Source organism: Rhagoletis zephyria, unplaced genomic scaffold, assembly GCF_001687245.7.
Source record: "Rhagoletis zephyria isolate East Lansing unplaced genomic scaffold, Rhagoletis_zephyria_1.1 Rzeph_scaffold_02818, whole genome shotgun sequence".
Classification (NCBI taxonomy): domain Eukaryota; kingdom Metazoa; phylum Arthropoda; class Insecta; order Diptera; family Tephritidae; genus Rhagoletis; species Rhagoletis zephyria.
In genome coordinates this window covers 49,794-69,410 of record NW_016159902.1, presented here as the reverse complement: position 1 = coordinate 69,410, position 19,617 = coordinate 49,794, and the positions used below count along the sequence as shown (strand labels likewise).

The 19,617-nt window shown below is 41.3% G+C and overlaps 2 protein-coding genes across 2 annotated transcripts; both read right to left on the bottom strand.

Annotated features, from left to right (window-relative positions):
- Positions 1 to 1,184: 1,184 nt before the first annotated feature.
- Positions 1,185 to 1,706, bottom strand: LOC108367794 (uncharacterized). Its single transcript, XM_017622491.1, has one exon. The coding sequence runs from the start codon at positions 1,704 to 1,706 to the stop codon at positions 1,185 to 1,187; it is 522 nt and encodes a 173-aa protein (XP_017477980.1).
- A 400-nt stretch (positions 1,707 to 2,106) lies between these two features.
- LOC108367793 (uncharacterized) lies at positions 2,107 to 3,630 on the bottom strand. Its single transcript, XM_017622490.1, has one exon. The coding sequence runs from the start codon at positions 3,628 to 3,630 to the stop codon at positions 2,107 to 2,109; it is 1,524 nt and encodes a 507-aa protein (XP_017477979.1).
- Between the last annotated feature and the right edge of the window lie 15,987 nt (positions 3,631 to 19,617).

Here is a 19,617-nt window from a genome sequence, read left to right as displayed (position 1 = left end):
GACTTTTGCAAGAGTAGTTAACATTTCATGCTATTTTTTTAAGAATATAGAAAAAATTTTCACTCTTCTGTTAGTGGACATGAAACCCACCAAAATCGAAAAATCTAAAAAAAAAATTACATAGCGCACTTTGCAAGTGGACCACTCAATTGTTGAATATGCTATCTTATTTGTCCCTTCTTTTTATACAATTAAGGAGCGGCTGAATGGTTTAACGATGTTAGCGGTACATAATGATGTGCGGATTACAACACAAGAAGTAATTGAAAAAATGTGTGTTCAGCAGCGAAGATTTATAAGTAACAAGATTTTGTAGACTTATACATAAATAAATGTAAATAGATACGCGTAAATATATAAATATGCAGATATATTCAATGTGTAAAAACTGAAGTGTATACTAACGAAACTTCTACAAAACAAAACTGGACTACACACTAATTAATTAAAATGGTGTAGAAATTTAATTTTTAAAATTTAAATAAAGCATGAATTTCCCATGGAATAACCAAGTAGACAAAAAATATATAACGGTAAAAATGGCTCATATATACATATATGAAAGAATGCCCACAGGCGAAGCCTCTAGCCATTGTGTGTCGCAACTGTTACTAATTAAACACGGAAAGTCACGATTTATCAATACAATTTATTATTCACCCGCTTATCTGTGCACAGTTAAGAAGTTAAAAAGAGTTTCCTCGCCTTTTATAGTAAATTTAAGGAATTTAAAGTACCGTACAATGATTTTTCAACGAAACAAACAAATGTAGCCACAAAACAGAAATGAATGACAAGAGAGTGAACAGGATTGCCAGGCGATTACGAAATAACAGAAAATAAAGTTAACTAAGAGGTTGCAGCTTCAACATCCTGTCGTCGGTCGAGTCGGTTGACTCGAAATCCTCAGGCTCCAGTAGGAGGCACAGCTTCTGAACAGCTCGAGTCATGCATTCGCCGGAAGTTCTTAATGTGACATTGCGCAACGCTCCGTCAGCGCACGGATGTACTCCCATGACGCGACCCATGCGCCAGTGAGTCGGAGGCAAGTTCTCAATCTTGACGAGTACGATATCGTTGACCTTGATGTTAGTGGTGCGCCGTTGCCATTTGTGGCGCCTCTGCAGAGTGGTCAGGTACTCCTCACTCCACCGCTGCCAAAACACTTGTTGAACCTGCCGTACCTATTGCCAATGTTTCAGTCGGTTGTTGTGAATATGTTGGAGGTCTGGCTCAGGGACCGCTATCAGCGGAGCCCCAATCAGGAAATCACCGGGTGACAGCGCGAATTTATCTTCCGGGTCGTCGTACAGTGGCGTAATTGGACGTGAATTCAGGCATGCTTCGATCCGGGTATCCAAGGTCTGAAATTGACTATGCCACATGATTTGCGAGCCCACACAGCGGACCAAGTGATGCTTTGCCGACTTAACGGCCGCCTCCCACAGCCCACCTTGATGCGGGGCACTAGGTGTAATGAAGTGCCAATTGGTACCCGATCCCGCTAACAATCGCTGGTTGTTTTCACTATGCCATACGGCGAGGTCTTCACGTAATAGTCTGTTAGCACCAACAAAGGCAGTGCCATTATCACTGTATAGGTCGCTGCAAGGACCTCGGCGGCTGACGAAACGGGTGAAGGCGTCAAGGAAAGCTGGTGCGGATAGATCGTCCACGACTTCAATATGCACGGCTTTGGTGACCATGCATACGAAGATGGCTAGGTACTTCTTGATGAACTTGCGTGAGCGCTTCGTGCCGACCCGCAGTGTAAAAGGGCCACAGTAGTCTACCCCGGACGAAACAAATGGTCTCGCAGGATGTGGTTCTTATCTAAAAATGGATTCAATGAGAGTATTTTAGTACCGGAGAACAAACCTGAACTGGACTTCAACTGTTGAATGTCAGCAGCAAAGTGTTCCCCTTGCTCTAGACGGATTAGCGTGTATAGGGCGTCATCTAGTTCCTGGGCACTGACCACAAGTTGACGAAAGTGTCGACGTCCCTTCAACCAGCGCAGCATGATGGCCACTGTACCCAGCAGGCGTTGAACTGAACTAAACCGGGTGATCAACAACATAATGTGTCCATTTGAGCGACGGGTATTCATAGGCTGCGCAGGAGTACTATTGACTGACATATACTTCGCCTTTCGGCAAGGAGCTCGTCCGACTCGGCCTGACTAAGAGGGATCTCGGGCTGGTTTGAGGGAGCGCTGCCTATCACACCAGGACCATGCCACCAAAGCGGGTAAACTAAGAGTTCTTCGGGTGTAATGCCTCTGCTGGCACAATCAGCAGGGTTCTGTGCTGAACGAACGTAGTACCATCTGTCTGGGGATGTCAGTTTCTTTATCCTGCGAACCCGGTTGGATATGAACGGCTTAAGTGTTGTTGGATGCTTCTTCAACCAGCACAAAACGGTCGCCGAGTCCGACCACAAATAGTATGGAGCATCTATTAATCCCAGCGAGTCCCGCACATTTTGAATAGTTTCAGCCAACAGTAGTGCTGCCGACAGTTCCAGGCGAGGTATAGTAGCGCCCTTCAGAGGTGCCACCTTCGTGCGAGCTGTAAGAAGTGAGATGTGCGCAACACCGCCTACGTCAACAGTTCTCGTATAGATGACGGCAGCATATGCTTGTGAGCTGGCATCGCAATAGCCATGCAACGTTGTCTGAACACGCTGAATCATGCCCATCCAACGGTTGATGCGGATCTTATTGAGCCCCTCTAGCTTGGAGCGGTACTTGAGCCATTCGTTGCAAAGATCGTCATGTAACGGCGAATTCCAAGATAAACCCGCAGCCCACATCCTCTGGACAACCTTCCCAGTTACAACGACAGGTGATAATAACCCAGCGGGATCAAAGAGACGCGCCACCTCGCTAAGTACTCGTCTCTTCGTGGGAGCCTCGGAGGATTGGTTTAGGTCGACTTGGAAAAATAGCTGATCCGTCACTGCGTCCCATCTTAAGCCTAATACGGAAGCCACACCAGAATGGAAAGTATAGCTAGAAAGAGACGCTTCATTAGATAAATAGCTCGTCCCCTGGCCATCGTTGGAGTTCCATTTTCTTAGCGTAAATTTTCCCGCGGATAAAATAGTATCTACGTTTCTAGCCAGTTCCACTGCATCGGACGCGCTCTCACAACTAGTGAGGAAATCATCTACGTAAAATGTTAGAATCGCATCTCGAGCGAGGACCGCCTGCCGCCTATCCGGAACTGAACCATAATTATCATAAGCGCATTGCTGCAACGTGCGCACTGCGTTATATGGACTGCATGCCATGCCATATGTAATGGTCTTCAATCGATATACGCGAATATCATCGGCCGGGGACTCGCGCCAAATAATCCTCTGATAGTCTCGATGCTCCGGCGCAACCAACACTTGCCTGAACATTTTCTCGATGTCGGCCGTTATCGCCACTCGAAAACGTCGGAAGCGAAGAAGTATGCTACCAAGCGAGTCCTGAAGCGCTGGGCCCACCAGTTGAACATCGTTTAGGGAGACTCCCGAGCTGGTCGGCGCCGAAGCATTGAACACCACGCGGAATTTGGAGGTGACCGCATGATGTGGAATATAGTAGCAATTATGGTGATACGGTGGTTCGACTAGCTCCATATGTTCGAGAGTTGCGTACTCCCGCATGAATGCCACATAGTTTTCTCTACCAAGCGACGCTCTAGTCTACCAATTTGGCGCGCAGCAGGTGCATACGAGTCACCAGGCTTTGGTGCATTTGTCGTAGAGGTAGGTGCACAATGTAACGGCCGTCCGCAGTGTGGCTATGAGTAGCTTCGAAGATCTGGGCACAGTCGTCAACGTGTTGATTGTCGGCCGCCGCAATTTCATCCATCTCTCAAAACCTGTGGAGCAGTTCTTCTAAACGGACGTCGTCCTCACCCGGTAACGCGCTGAGTGCGAGCGATGATACTTTCGAAGTAAAAGACACTACTTCCGGACCAAACACTACTCAACCAAAGCGGGTACGCTGGGCGAAAAGTTCGTCTGGTCGTCCACCGATGAATTCACGCTCTAAGACTCGCCCCACACGTCCGCGCCGATGAGAACGTCGATAATGCCAGGCGTACTAAACCGATCGTTCGCCAACTGAAGCCCTCTCAAGTACGGCCACTGGTTCACGTCAATATTCACCGCCGGAGTATGAGAAGTAACGGACGGTAAAACCCTGGCCTCAATTTGCATCTCAACCCCAGTTTTCGTTGACCTCAAAGTGAGTGTAACGCTGCCCTTCACTTGTGTATTGACGGCAGCCCCTACCTCTTCTACCAGCAGGTCACATTTCCGTCGGTATAACTGCAAGGAGTTTGCTAGGCGATCCGTCACGAAGGTAACCTGCGATCCAGGATCGCATAGGATACGAACCACACGCTAAACCGATGCTTCCCCAAAGACATATGCACGCGCTGTTGCTAGGAGGGTTATCGGCTGATATCTGTCCGCGTGGGCTCTCGCAGGTGCTGCTGGTCATGCAGCTGAAGTTGTTGGCGCCTTACCAGGTGCAATTTTCGATACGGGTGTCGTGGACGTAGATTCAGGCGCAGCTATGTTGACGAACCTCTCGCGGCATAAGATAGTATTGTGTTTACGGCCACAATTCCGACAACTTCCCGCCGTTCACGTTGTTCAATGTTCATGGCTGACAGCGCTGAACACTTAGAAATTCGATGCGGAGCACCACAATGCGCACACTGTGCCCGCTCAGCGCTAGCCACACGCGCCTTCACCGATCGTTGCTGACGAGAGGCCACTAGAATGGCCGATGGTTCAGGCGATATACTATGAGCACGCCTTTCCAAAAACCTCAGCAAATCATCCAGCAGTGGAATATCGGTTGTGGTACACTTCATACACCAGTTGTGCTTGGTTACAGCCGGAAGCTTGGACACAACAATAGGCACAGCAAATGCATCCCATTGACATACAGGGACCTCCATAACCCGCAATGCTCGCAACGACTCTTGCACTGTGTAAAAAAGTGCTTTTTATTGTCGTAACGCTCTTTAAGAGCCTTCCATACTTCCTGATAGCCACCCGAGTATATCCCTCCAATTAATGGCACTTTGGAGGCGTTAACTGCTTGGCGAAGTTTACCCAACTTGAATGCTTCCGGGTACGCAGAGTTATGGACGAGCGTTTCAAACGCATCCTTGAACGCCAACCACTTGTACATATCCCCGTCAAATGGGGGAATAGCCAACGGGTCAAGTTTAAGATCTACCGAACAACCATCCAAAGTTGCTCGCACCTTCACTGGCGTTGGAATCTTCCACTGACGTCGCAATAAGGCGGTTGAGTGTGCTACATGCCTCACCATAAAGCTCCTCCACACTTTCCCATAGCGAATCATGCGTAACCATTTCTGAGGGTGCAGCTTCTCCAACAAGATGGTTATGGTTATCAACGAATCGCCCAAAATGTGTCTCCATCGACTTCGGCTCTTGTTGAAGTTGGAATACATCCCGACCATCATCGCCACCATCTCTTACACGGGCATGTATGCGTTTTATTGCTTTCACAGCAGATGCGCGCAAGTTAAGTTCCGCCATGCCTCAAAAACACAAAAAACAAATTTATTTGTCCTCACAGGAGGCACCAAAATGTTACTAATTAAACACGCAAAGTCACGATTTACCAATACAATTTGTTATTCATCCGCTTATCTGTGCACAAGAAGAAAGTTAAAAAGAGTTTCCTCGCCTCTTATAGTAAATTTAAGGAACTTAAAGTACCGTACAATGATTTTTCAACGAAACAATCAAATGTAACCACAAAACAGAAATGAATGACAAGAGGGTGAACAGGATTGCCAGACGATTACGAAATAACAGAAAATAAAGTTAACTAAGAGGTTGCAGCTTCAACAACAACTTTAAGTTATCGATGCAAATTTTTTTAATCCCCCCTTCGCCAAATCCTGGCTATGCCACTGCCACCTTTTATAAATTCGCCTTGGCCAAAGGTATGTATTTATTGTAATTCTTAATGTCATTACGCGGAGAATTTGTTAGTGGTATTTTTATTTTTGAACTTCTGCTGTCACCTTATGTGACAGCCTTGGAATAAATATTATATTATTATGAAAAACAAAATATGTATTTCACGCCAATAAACCATTCAACAAAAAACGTATACATACGTATGTACATAAAACTGCGCCCAAATCATGGCATCTGTGATCCGTAGTCTCAAAACTAAATTTAAATTCAAATTTGATTTGATCACGGATGCATTCATGCTGGCCCTGTATTGCATTAAAACAAACAATTATAGCCCTGACAGACATGTGGTTTGTACACCATGGTATGCATACTATGGATTTTGATACTATTTCGATGAGACACACATCTAGTACGTATACCGATGTTTTGTTTCTTTATCACAACTGATAGCATGTATGTATGCCATTTTGCTCGCGCTGCTCTTACAGTCGCAATGGCCGAGTGAACAGACCGCTAGAGTGCCACTAGAGAGATCCGAGTTCGAGTCCCCGGGAAGAGTTTTTTTTTAATGATATATTTTTTTTAATTCCTTTTTAAATAATCTGAAGATTTTAATGTTAAAAAAAAACATTTTTATTCATTGACTTTTTTTGATTTAAAGTCCGAGGTTTATTTCATAATGAAATTGTTGTTAAACAAATATTTCCTCGCTTCATTTACGTGTTATTTTAAATAAAATAGGAAGCAATTCTCTTTTCCTCCATATCTTTCTTTTTGAGACTTAAACGTGAGACAGCTTACTGAATACCAAGGTAAATATTTCAAAAAAAATATGAAGGAAAAGATAATTCCTTTGTATTTTATTTTAAAGAACGCGAAAATGAAGGGAGGAAATATTTGTTTAAGAACAATTTCATTAAAAAATAAACCTAAATAAGTGCTTTAGTATCATACAAATTCAATGAAAAAAATTTTGTTTAAAATTATTATTATTATTATTGTTATTATTATTATTATTATTATTATTATTCTTTATTGATGAAAATAAAATATTCCACCAACATTTCTAGCGCATTCGCTGCTGACTTTTATTAAAAAAAAAAAAAAATAAAAAACACAAAAAAAAAAAAATTTATAATAAAGAAAAAAAATCACCTACGCAAGGACTCCATCTCGGACCTCTCAAGTGACACTCTAGCGCTCTGATCACTCGTCCATTGCGACTGTTGGACCAGCGCGAGCAAAATGGCATACACACATGCTATCAGCTCACTGTCTATGTTTGTTTTTACCACACATGTTTGGTAAACTTTTTTTTACTCTCTGGCTGTGTTTCATGGTATAATCGCTTTATACCACGTTCATTTTCGTAGTATAGGAACCAGCTTCAAACCACTTGGTACGATGGTATAATTGTGGTTTACAACGACAGACATGTAGTATAGAATGCTAGTATAGTATATAAACCATATGTCTATCAGGGCTATTAGTCTGCACTTCAAAATTGTTTGATTAAAATTAGTTTTGAAATGGATGAAGTTCGCACACCATTCTTTCGACAGTCTCTCACGAAAAACGTATTACAAACGAAAAATATTTCCATAAAGAGCTAATAGAGATTCGATTTTACTTTTAAATTGGTTATGGTCAGAGTTTATTTTTCATATTTAGCTCTGATCCAGCACTCCATGTACTTACAGGTTTTTACACGAACTTGCTGGAAGTTACAGGAAAAATTTTTCCGTACTCAAAAATCCTGTAAATGAGAGCGATTTTTGGAGAGTTGTGTAGATAATGAAAAGTTTCAAGCGATCAGCTCTTTGACGTTTTTACAAGAAAAATGCTTTTTGTTCCCGTACTTTTTGGTTGTTACTTATTCACTTTTTACTCTCACTTCAGAGAGTAATTTTATTGTTTGACATTTTTACAGGATTTTACACGAAATGTATTGGGTAAGAGCTTTTATTTTAGGTCTGTTCGATGACAAAATATGTACAGACTGTGCTTATTTAAATCTGCATGCTTTTTTCCGGAAAACATTGGTAGATTTTTAACCTTTGTTGGTAAAAATGGTAGAAAATACAATAGAGCTAAAAAGTTGGTAGATCTACCAATAAAGTGGTAAAGTCCGTGCACTGATTATTGCTCTGAGACAGGCATTTAAGAGAGTGAGTAGGACATTAAAAACAGGAGTTTCACATATTGTTAGAATTGCTAAAAACTTAAAAAGCGACCGGCTTGGTCGATATAAATTAATGGCGTTTTCTTTTTTCGAAATAATGTTGGACAAAAATAATTTGTAATCAGTTTACCAGTCTCTGTTTTTATGATTTACTTAACGAGTGGTGTAAAGCTTTACTACGTATAACCTTTATTAACTAAAAAAAATAATGATTTTACTTTACACTTGCGATTTCTTTAAATAAAACATGTAAATTTAAGTTGAAACATTTTAGCCGTTTGAAACGACTACTGATGCCGCGCGACTAAGAAGGTGCTTCTCGAAAATCCCGGCTCCTCCCGGTTTTCTTAAAAAGTCAGGAGGAGGGCACACCGAAAGCAGCCTTGAAACACTGGAACACCTTATGGACGTCCACTTCCCTGGCTGCGGTGACGCAGGTGACACAGGAACTCCTGTGATAGAACACCCCAGTACCCACAGGCAAGGCAGTCCAGTGGACGAAATTATCACTACAGACAAAGTAGCTTGGGCTATCAGATCCTTCCAACCCTACAAATCTCCGGGACCGGATGGGATCTTTCCAGCCATGCTACAACGAACAAGCGCCACGGTAACCCCCTGGCTAACGACAATCTATAGGGCGAGTCTCCTCCTAGGCTATATCCCAAAGTCATGGAGGGAGGTAAGAGTGGTCTTCATTCCCAAAGCAGAAAAAGCGGGCCACAGCACTGCAAAATATTTTAGGCCCATCAGTCTCTCATCATTTCTTCTCAAAATAATGGAGAGGCTTCTGAGTCTGCAGATCACGCAACGCCTTACTCCTGGGAACTTCAGCGAGGCTCAGCATGCCTACCGTAAAGGTAGGTCGGTTGAAACAGCCCTGCACGAGGTTGTTGGGAGCATAGAACAAGCACTGAATCACAAGGAATATGCGCTGGCAGCCTTCCTGGACGTGGAGTGCGCCTTTAACAATGTTAATTTGGCATCCATACACAGCTCCATGGTGGCTGTAGGACTGGACCCATTGATCACTCTCTGGATCGACAATTTGTTGAGCACCAGAAACATCAATGGCTCCTTGGGAACATCAGAAGTAAGGAGAACAGCCACACGGGGCACACCTCAAGGGGGGGNTAAAACCGAACTTGTTCTCTTCACCAAGCGATATAAAATAGACAATTTCCGACCTCCGTCCCTCAATGGAGCAAATCTCAAATTGTCAAAAGAAGCAAAGTTTTTGGGGGTTATTCTCGAATCTAAGCTTTCCTGGAAAAGGAACACCGAAAAGCGGAGAAAGAAGGCGCCCAACGCGCTCTACTCCTGCAAAGCCACTATCGGAAAAGACTGGGGTCTGCGACCGCAGATAATACATTGGATTTATACGGCGGTAGTTAGGCCTATCCTCACCTATGGCGGGCTGGTATGGTGGCAGGCGGTTGACACCAAATCTACCACCATCTACTCAACTTGCAAAAGGTGCAACGACAAGCATGCTTATGCATAACGGGGGCGATTTATTCAACGCCCCAGGCATCTCTAGAGAATCTGCTGGATATTCCACCTATAGACCTATATGTTAAAAGTATCGCAGCTAAAAGCGCTCTACGAGTCAGAGCGCCTAACAGGCTGCGAACAACTTGCAAAAGTCACGCCACAATCCTCGGGAGAGTGGGGGTGGCATACAGCCGCTGTGACCATCAGGTCAAGGAAATTGACTTCAATCGAAACTTCGATATCCATTTTCCTGACAGAAGTGAGAGAGAAGCACAAAACAAGTCCAGATCGTTCGCGTTCGCGAATTTTAGGTATCTCAAACAGCGTGCGTTCAGATGTGTAGCTATAAGTACCATCAATGCCTTCGCGAACGTTCACTGGTGTCGTTCTCGTTTATAAGTGAATGTAAATGCTGCGGCAAACATTCGCGGAAAGTTGGTGAGGCTAAAGATACTATTCTATGCGAAGGCGATTTTGTTAATTGCATAAGGTGTCCAAATGAAAGGGCTTGTGCAGTAAGTATATATTTTTTTAATAGGGTTGCCACTTGCGTTTAAAATTATGATATTTACACCGTTCTCCCGATTTTCAAAAATGAAGTGTCAAATGAAAGGGCTTGGCCTCTAGATGTGCAGTAAGGATATATTTTTTAAATAGGGTTGCCACCTGCGTTTAAAATTATGTTATTTACACCGTTCTTCTGATTTTCAAAAATGAGGTGGCAAATGAAAGAGCTTGGCCTCAAGATGTGCGGTAAGGTTTATTTTTTTGAAGATTGCCACCATTTTAAAAATTATAAAATATGCACGGTTCGTTTGACTTAAAAGAATAAGGTGCCAAATGAAAGGGCTGGGCCTGAAGACGTACAATAAGGATTGATTTTTTGAACAGAGTTGCCACCTGTCTACAAAATGATAATATTTGCACCGTTCTCCCGATTTTCAGTAGTGAGTTTTTATATATGTATAAGATGGTCAAGGTTGTCCTAAAGCTAACTTAGCTATTAACAGATGAACTTTTTACTTCCTTTTATTAGGTCGGGATATAACTATATATATATATATATATGTAGGATGACCCGCTTGATCCAATTGAGTTCAAGCGTTGAAATTACGACAAAAAAGTTTGCACTGTTCAAATGTACATTTATTTCCGCGCACTTACATAAATTAACAAAGTCACTTATATTGTAAAGTTACATATAATATGCGTATGCAATTGACTGAAATTAGTTCTTGGCGATTTATAAAATTATGTGGGTTGATGCCCATATCGCACTTAAATTGTGGTCCGTCCGAGTCTCGCGCACGCTTGATGGCGAATGTTCGTTTTTTTCGTCCGTTGAATCCTCTCAACCCTTTCGTTAAGTTGTCTGTTCTTTATTGTCCGTTGTGTAGGGTTGTAATTACTAGGAATGGTCAGGGTTGCATGATATTATTTTATCTTTTCGTTAGTCAGAGTTACCCTATCTTCAATCCTACAACTCGGCCATCCTGTACGGTCATTCGGCCTCGAATGATGGGTTCCACTTCTTCATGTATTCGGCCACCGTGGCAGTACGTCCGGGTCCTTCGTGGTCGCCAACTTTCACCACTTCGTACCGACCATGTGCCAGTTTCTTAGTGATCTTGTATGGCCCGAAGAATTTCGGTCTCAGCTTCAAGCCTGCTCCGTACTGCGTCCGTTGTATGGCCACCAGTTCGTTGAGATTGTAGTTGACTTCTGCCCTGCGCCGGGCATTGTATGTCCGACGGTTCTCCTGTTGGATTTCGGCGATATTATCTTGGGCTTGTTGGCGTATACTTTTCCTCTCTGCGTCAAGTTCGTCGACAGCCTCATCTTCGAGTAAGTTTTGCAACTCGGGCGACCACTGGACACGCATTTCTAATCCTGTTAGTATTTTAAATGGGGATTGCTTAGTGCTTCTCGGCGGTGTGCTATTTATAATCTGCTGTACCCGATCCACGTGCTTATACCAGCTCTTGGGGTTTTCATGACACATCTTGGATATCATGGGCACGATTGTCCGGTGCATACGTTCCACTTGGCCATTTCCACGTGGGACACCCGTCGCTATAAGCAAATGCTGAATCTTCTCGTTTTCACATTAGCTTTTGAAGAGATTTGAGGTGAAATCTGCGCCGCGGTCGGTGATTATGCGCGCCGGATTCCCAAATACTGACGCTTGTTTCTGCAACCGGTCAACCACTGCTTCCGCCCCCGTGTTTCGCGTAGGATACAGCCAAACGAACTTTGAGAAAGCATCTACTACTACCAGTATGTGATTATAAGCTTTCTTGGTTGCCTCCATCGGCCCGACGTGATCGATGTGAAAGGTTGCCAACGGTTTATCTTCTTTACTGATGGTGTTGAGATAACCTTCCTTCTTCCCAGATTTGGCGTCCGTGATCAAACACTCCACACAACTTCGTACCACTCTGGCCACCTTCATGCTCAATTGAGGAATATAAAATGATTTTTCCACCGCCTCTTGGGTTCTCTTAACGGAGAAGTGCTCTTGCTTGTGCGCCATCGTGATGACCTCGCTCTCCATAAGTGACGGTACTGGAATCAATTCCTTGGTCGAATCCTTATACAAGACGCCGTGCTTAACGTAATAGTCTTCGTACTCATCTTTCTCCAGTACCTTCCGAACTGCCCGTATCCAGTCATCATGAAGTTGAGCTTGTTTCAGGCGATGACTCAAAGAGTCTTCTAACAGCAGGCACGATACTCGGCTCAAGGCGTCTACATGTCGCATCTTTGTTCCACTCCGATGCTCGATTTCATAAGTGAAATCTTGCAGGAACATCGCCCAGCGGGTCACCCGCAAAGGAACGTCTCGCTTCTTCATCGTCATTGCAAATGCATTGCAGTCGGTAACGATCTTGAATTTCACACCCAGCAAATACACTCGCCACTTTTTCAATGCCTCCACGATCGCCAAAACCTCTAACTCATACGAATGATATTTTTCTCCTGGCGGCTTTGTTTTGCGGCTCATATACTGGACCGGGTGGAACTCTTGGTCGTCAGCATCTTTTTGTAGCATTACTGCACCATAGCCGTACATGGAAGCGTCCGTGTGTACTTCTGTCGAGGCTTTGGGGTCATATAGCCTTAAAACTGGCGCATTTACCAAGGATGATTTCAATTGTTGGAACGCCGCCAACTGCTCATCCCGTAACTCGAAACGGACGTCTTTCCTTAGCAAGTCCGACAATGGTTTGGCGATGATGGCATAGTTTTCTACAAACCTCCGAAAGTATGATGTTAGTCCCAAGAATCGTTGCATTTCCTTCCGATCACGCGGTAAAGGAAAATCCCTGATGGCGCTGGTTTTGGCCTCTGATGGTTTTATTGAACCATCTTCAATGATGTACCCCAGGAACTCCACTTTTCTCCTCAGGAACTGACACTTACTCCAATTGATACGTAGACCACTCGCCGCTGCTGTTTTCAACACTTGTCCCAACTTTTGAATGCCTTCGACTTCATCCTTGGAGGGAATCGTCAGGTCATCCATATAAGCTACCACCGTTCCGGCGTGTATTAAGTCTTTCAATACTGCAGAAACAAATCTAGAGAATACGGCTGGTGAGTTCGAAATCCCGAAGGGCACGTATCGGAACTCGTATTGGCCGTTNATGCAAATTTTATATATGTGCGCACGTAGATATTTATTTGGTTACAAGTCCTCGCGTTTGCATACGTGTATTCTTCCTTAGTTTTGGGATTCGTCCCGCTTCACGACACCACTTTCTGTAGGATGACCCGCTTGATCCAATTGAGTTCAAGCGTTGAAATTACGACAAAAAAGTTTGCACTGTTCAAATGTACATTTATTTCCGCGCACTTACATAAATTAACAAAGTCACTTATATTGTAAAGTTACATATAATATGCGTATGCAATTGACTGAAATTAGTTCTTGGCGATTTANACGCACACTTACATAAATTAACAAAGTCACTTATATTGTAAAGTTTCATATAATATGCGTATGCAATTGACTGAAATTAGTTCTTGGCGATTTATAAAATTATGTGGGTTGGTGCCCATATCGCACTTAAATTGTGGTCCGTCCGAGTCTCGCGCACGCTTGNTCTGTAGGATGACCCGCTTGATCCAATTGAGTTCAAGCGTTGAAATTACGACAAAAAAGTTTGCACTGTTCAAATGTACATTTATTTCCGCGCACTTACATAAATTAACAAAGTCACTTATATTGTAAAGTTACATATAATATGCGTATGCAATTGACTGAAATTAGTTCTTGGCGATTTATAAAATTATGTGGGTTGATGCCCATATCGCACTTAAATTGTGGTCCGTCCGAGTCTCGCGCACGCTTGAAGGCGAATGTTCGTCTTTTTCGTCCGTTGAATCCTCTCAACCCTTTCGTTAAGTTGTCTGTTCTTTATTGTCCGTTGTGTAGGGTTGTAATTATTAGGAATGGTCAGGGTTGCATGATATTATTTTATCTTTTCGTTAGTCAGAGTTACCCTATCTTCAATCCTACATATATATATATTTCATGATCCACTGATCGGATCTAAACCAGTTTAGTATGGGACCACCTCTGGACACTACCTTTCAGATGCAAAAAGAATTATCGAAATCCGTTGACGTGGTCCAAAGTTACGCGGTAACATACATAACAAAAAAAATATATATATCTACTATATATTTGTGGAAGTATGTATGTATGTATGTGCCAGGTTGCAGCCTAAACGGACTGAAAGAATCGAAAAAAATTTTGACAGAGTATTGCCATGACACCTGGGCCTATAATAGGGTGAAAAAAATTGGGATCCAACCAGGGGGCGTTGCACTCCCATAGATGTGAAATTTTTAATCAGCCATAACTTCGGAACCATAAGTCACATGAGCCTGAAATTTGGAATGCAGACATATTTATTTATTTAGTATAATCTAAAAATGCAAGATTTCATACAGACTATTAGATACATATAAATAACTACATAAACATTTCATTTAATAATAACTTAAAGTTAGATTTCGTCAACGAAAAGTCAATCGTACAAGAGTTTGAGAGCAAGTTAAATTCTTTCATAGCCCTTAGATAGGGAGAGTTAGTTCTTACTCGTTCCAGAAAAAAGATATCCTGATTTCGAAGGCTGCTAACGGGAATATTGAAGTGAATACGCTCAAGTAGATAAGGAGAATCAATCGCACCGCTTATTATATCAAATATAAATGTGAGCGAGAGAATAATTCGCCTAACATTTAACGATTTAAGGTTTATGATAGGGATGGGCGGCAGAACAGCTCGCGAGCAGCAGCGCAGGCAAGCAGGTGCTAGATGCGGGGTAAAAATTTAAAACCGAAAAGGTAAGCAATAGCCGTGTACGTGTATTAACCCATTTTATGCAATGTATATTTCCAAAGGCTATTATATTCACCTCTTTGTTTATAGAGGAACACTTTCTAACTATATTTGTAGTATATTTATTAAAAATAATTCAATATCATGAAATGCAGACCAATTTAATTTTTTTTATTAATAAATCAATAAAGTTTAAATTGATTATACATATGTAAAAAATAGTATGTGCTAATTCATACTGACGAACAATAACGTGTTAACGATCTTGCTTGCGCATGTGTTCGTAAATAAGAGAGCCGAGCGCCGCTACTAGGCTCAGTCGGTAGAAAACCGTCATATAAAAAGGTTTTTTTGCGCATGATTGTCCTTTTTTTCAAGCAAATCTCTAAGGAAAAATTATCTGCGCAAGAACAACCCCTCCCTTTGAAAATTTGCGACCAACTGAACGCTGACAATGCAAAAGTGAATTACAAAACAGCTAATATGCGCGCAAGGAAGTCGGTACTCACGACCAGTGTTGCCATTTTTGTTTCTGCCGTCCCGCCAGATTAATAAACAAAAATTGCTAGAATCCTGCTAAATCATTTAAATTCTGTAAACTCTTATGAAAAAAAAGTTTCTTTTATAATTTAGCAATTAAACTTAATTTGATAAAATTAGAGATCATATGTTTATAAAAAACCATCAGTTTTTTAACAAAAACAAAATTGGAACTTCCTTATATGGTTTTATAGCCAGTGTTGGGATTTTGCGGCATTAAATAAAGTATAAAAATTGGTCATAAGAATGTCGAATTAAAATCTTCAAATCATCAAAAATATATAGATATGCATACATGCAGTTAGCTGAGCCGAAGGTACCTAAAAATATTCGACAACTATATAATACTATTAGAATACCTTTCCTGCCATGTTCAGTGCTTATTTAGTACATTTTATTCTGGATAAATATGTACATACATATGTGTATAAATGCATTGTTTCAAATAAAATATATATCTTAACTGAATTAAAGTGAAAATTCAATTGGTTCTATAAAAGTTTAAAATCGTTATTAGTGCGTTACTATTTATTATGGTTTTTGATAAATACAAGAATACTTATATCTTGGACCGATCACTAATGTAGTATAGATGCATATTAAATTTTAATGAAAAAAATTTGTTGATGTTTGGATTTGTCCCAAAGTTTGGTGATTTTAGGAAAGTTGGCAGCCATGGCTTCTCACATTCGTGAGTACTTACATATACTTTTTCTCTCATTCCGATCACACATACCTCACCTCAACCACCCAACGGTTTGCACATTTGCCCGCGGTTTGCACGTTTGGGCATTTTGCCCGTATGTGCACATTATGCCCATCGCTAGTTTATGAGAAGACGTCTAGAACTACACGGGGGAATCGGATCCGTAAAATTTAGAGAGTGGAGAGCAAAGCGTACAAAGTTTTTCTGAACTCTCTTAAGTTTTTTGATATGGCAATCATGGTACGGTCTCCAGATGAAAACAGCATATTCAAGTTTCGTTCGTCGAGAGAATTATATAGTAATTTCAGGGTATACGGATCTGAGAAATCAGAACTAAACCGGCGAATGAGAGCAAGCATAGAATAAGATTTTGCTATAGTGTAGCTTATGTGGCTTTGAAACAGAAATTTTAAATCAAAAACCACACCCAGATCAGAGACTTCCTCTAGGGTCTTTAAACGGTAATTACCTATGTGATAAGAGGTAGAAATAAGAGAACGGTACTTAGAGTAAGAGATATGAAAGCACTTATTTATGTTTAAATTAAGATGGTTTTTATTACACCATTCAGAAACATTATTAATATCAGATTGCAGCAAATCTGCATCTAACTGGCTTGTTACAGTAGCGAAAATGTTTAAGTCATCCGCATACAAAAGAAATTTAGAGTGCGTAAAGCAGTTGCAAATGTCATCAATAAATAAAACAAAGAGCAGGGGGCCTAATATGCTTCCCAGGGGCACTCCAGAGGAGGCGATAAACGACCTACAGGAAACGTTATCAACTAAAACTACACACTTACGCGCCCAAAGGTAGGATTTTACCCAAGAGAGAAAAACAGAATGAAAACCGAGACTGGCTAATTTAGCAATTAAAAGAGAATGACTAACTTTATCAAAAGCTTTTGAAAAGTCAGTATAGATGGTATCAACTTGAGTACGTTTATTGAAAGCAGACAGATAGAAATCGGAAAAACAGCGAGATTTGTGACAGTGGACCTGCCCGAGATAAAACCATGCTGGTTGACTCAAATTGGCCTCTTGGTTGCGAAATATAATTTTTCTTTTATCACGAATTCAAACAATTTTGAAACTGTTGACAACTTATAAATTGGCTTATAGTTGGTAATGTAATTTTTGTTACCACATTTAAAAATAGGTGCTATTTATGGATGTCACTTTCCAAGCATCAATGAATTTACCACATACAAGAGATTTATTGAAGATTAAAAGAAGTGGGTACGCAAAGGCTAGACATTTCTTAAAAAGGCAGGAGGAAAATCCATCAACATCAGTTTGCGATGATGATTTAATATGCAGCATACCCTCTATTACATCATCAAATTAATCGGGGAGTTAATAAGTGAGGAATTATCATTATCAGGATACGAGTCATTCTCGTAATTAGAACTAAAAAAATCAGCAAAGAATTTGCCGCCTCTAAGGAGGAATTAACATGAGCACCATTAAGGAAAACATTCGAGGGAATACTGGAACACGATCTCTTTGACTTGACATAACGCCAAAAAGCCTTCGGGTTCGATTTAATGTCACTACTTGCCGGTTAAACATCATTATCGACGTTTTTGACACCATGCTTATAACATGTGATCGATAAAGCAGTCGTTGTATTTAACCGGAGCTTCTACCTCTGATTTGTGCAAATCAGACATTGAACAACCGGCCCTTAGAGATTTAAATTCACTCGAGTAATTTAAATATCTATCCAAGGCGAATACATATAAGGTGGTATCGATTGAACAAATACAACAATTACTTGTATTTTGTTTTTGCTTTTAGAGGGCCATTGTCAAATTCCAGCTATTCTTCCCCGAATGAAAAAGGGCGACAGAAAATGCAAACACTCTCACGTTTTCACTCACTCACNAGACATTGAACAACCGGCCCTTAGAGATTTAAATTCACTCGAGTAATTTAAATATCTATCCAAGGCGAATACATATAAGGTGGTATCGATTGAACAAATACAACAATTACTTGTATTTTGTTTTTGCTTTTAGAGGGCCATTGTCAAATTCCAGCTATTCTTCCCCGAATGAAAAATGGCGACAGAAAATGCAAACACTCTCACGTTTTCACTCACTCACGAACGAAATTCAAAGTTTTTACAATCAAACGCTACTCACAGCTGATGAAATAACACCACCTTATATTAATTCGCCTTGTATCTATCTTTATGATGTAAGGAGTTCGACTGCTTAAATTTTTTAAAAAACCTGTTTCTCAAATTCTTGATTTTCTTTAACTCTTTCGTATACCACGGTATCTTATAGCAGCTTTTTTTAGTTTGCGGTATAGTCTTAAAACAGATTTCATTTACCATGTGCTTAAAAGTATTAAAACATTCGCCAACTTCGACTCCGACAAATATCGAGTCCCAGTCTAGCTGAGAAATTTCACTATTGATTACTTCAAAGTTGCAATTATTATAACAAAAACTAGTAAAGAGGTTGACTTCACGAATAGCTTTAAAATGGTAAAATTCCAGCTGTAGTATCAGTGGAACATGATATAGACCGGGCCCGATAAGGTGTCGAAGCATTCTTGCAGTGAAAACTGATATTTTCACTTATAAAGACAAGATCTAAAATTTTAGTAAGTTTATTTACAAAACGATTTATCTGAGTAAGATTAATGCTTAACAGACTGTCCACTACATATGACTCCGAAAAACTAGTAATTTCTTTAGGAAATAGGGCAAAACTTGCATCCATATACGCCCACTCAATATTACAGAGGTTGAAATCACCTTCTTCTTCTTCTTTTTTGGCGCTGTAACCGCCTAAGCGCTTTTGGCCGAGTTCAGCAAAGCACGCCAGTCGTTTCTCCTCTGTGCCAACTGACGCCAATTGGAAACACCAAGGGAAGCCAAGTCCTTCTCCACCTGATCTTTCCATCGCAGTGGGGCCCCCTCTTTCTCTGCTACCACCAGCGGGTTCCGAGTTGAATACTTTCAGAGCTGGAGCGTCGGTGTCCATTCGAACGACATGACCAAGCCAGCGGAGCCGCTGTATTTTAATTCGCTGCACTATGTCCATATCGTTGTAAAGCTCATACAGCTCATCGTTCCATCGTCTGTATAGTGTAGAAGATGAGAGAGAAGTACTCACAATAGGCTGACTAGCTGTACCAGCGGCAAATTTGCTTTTGTTTACACCAATATGTTGAGTTGGATTCGCTTTATTAAAGGTATCAACAACGCTACGAAGATTTTTTATTTCCGATGTTAGTGTTGATATGTCGGCGTCTTTGTTGTTAAATTTGCTCTGCATCGAACGAATTTCTGCATGGAGAACGCCTGTTTTGTTTATTAACTGCTTTTTGTTATCATGCAGAGCATTTATTAAAGATAG

Bases quoted from the DNA above. Each gene is read 5' to 3' on its own strand.
- LOC108367793 (XM_017622490.1), bottom strand. From the start codon at position 3,630: ATGGAGCTAGTCGAACCACCGTATCACCATAATTGCTACTATATTCCA.
- LOC108367794 (XM_017622491.1), bottom strand. From the start codon at position 1,706: ATGGTCACCAAAGCCGTGCATATTGAAGTCGTGGACGATCTATCCGCA.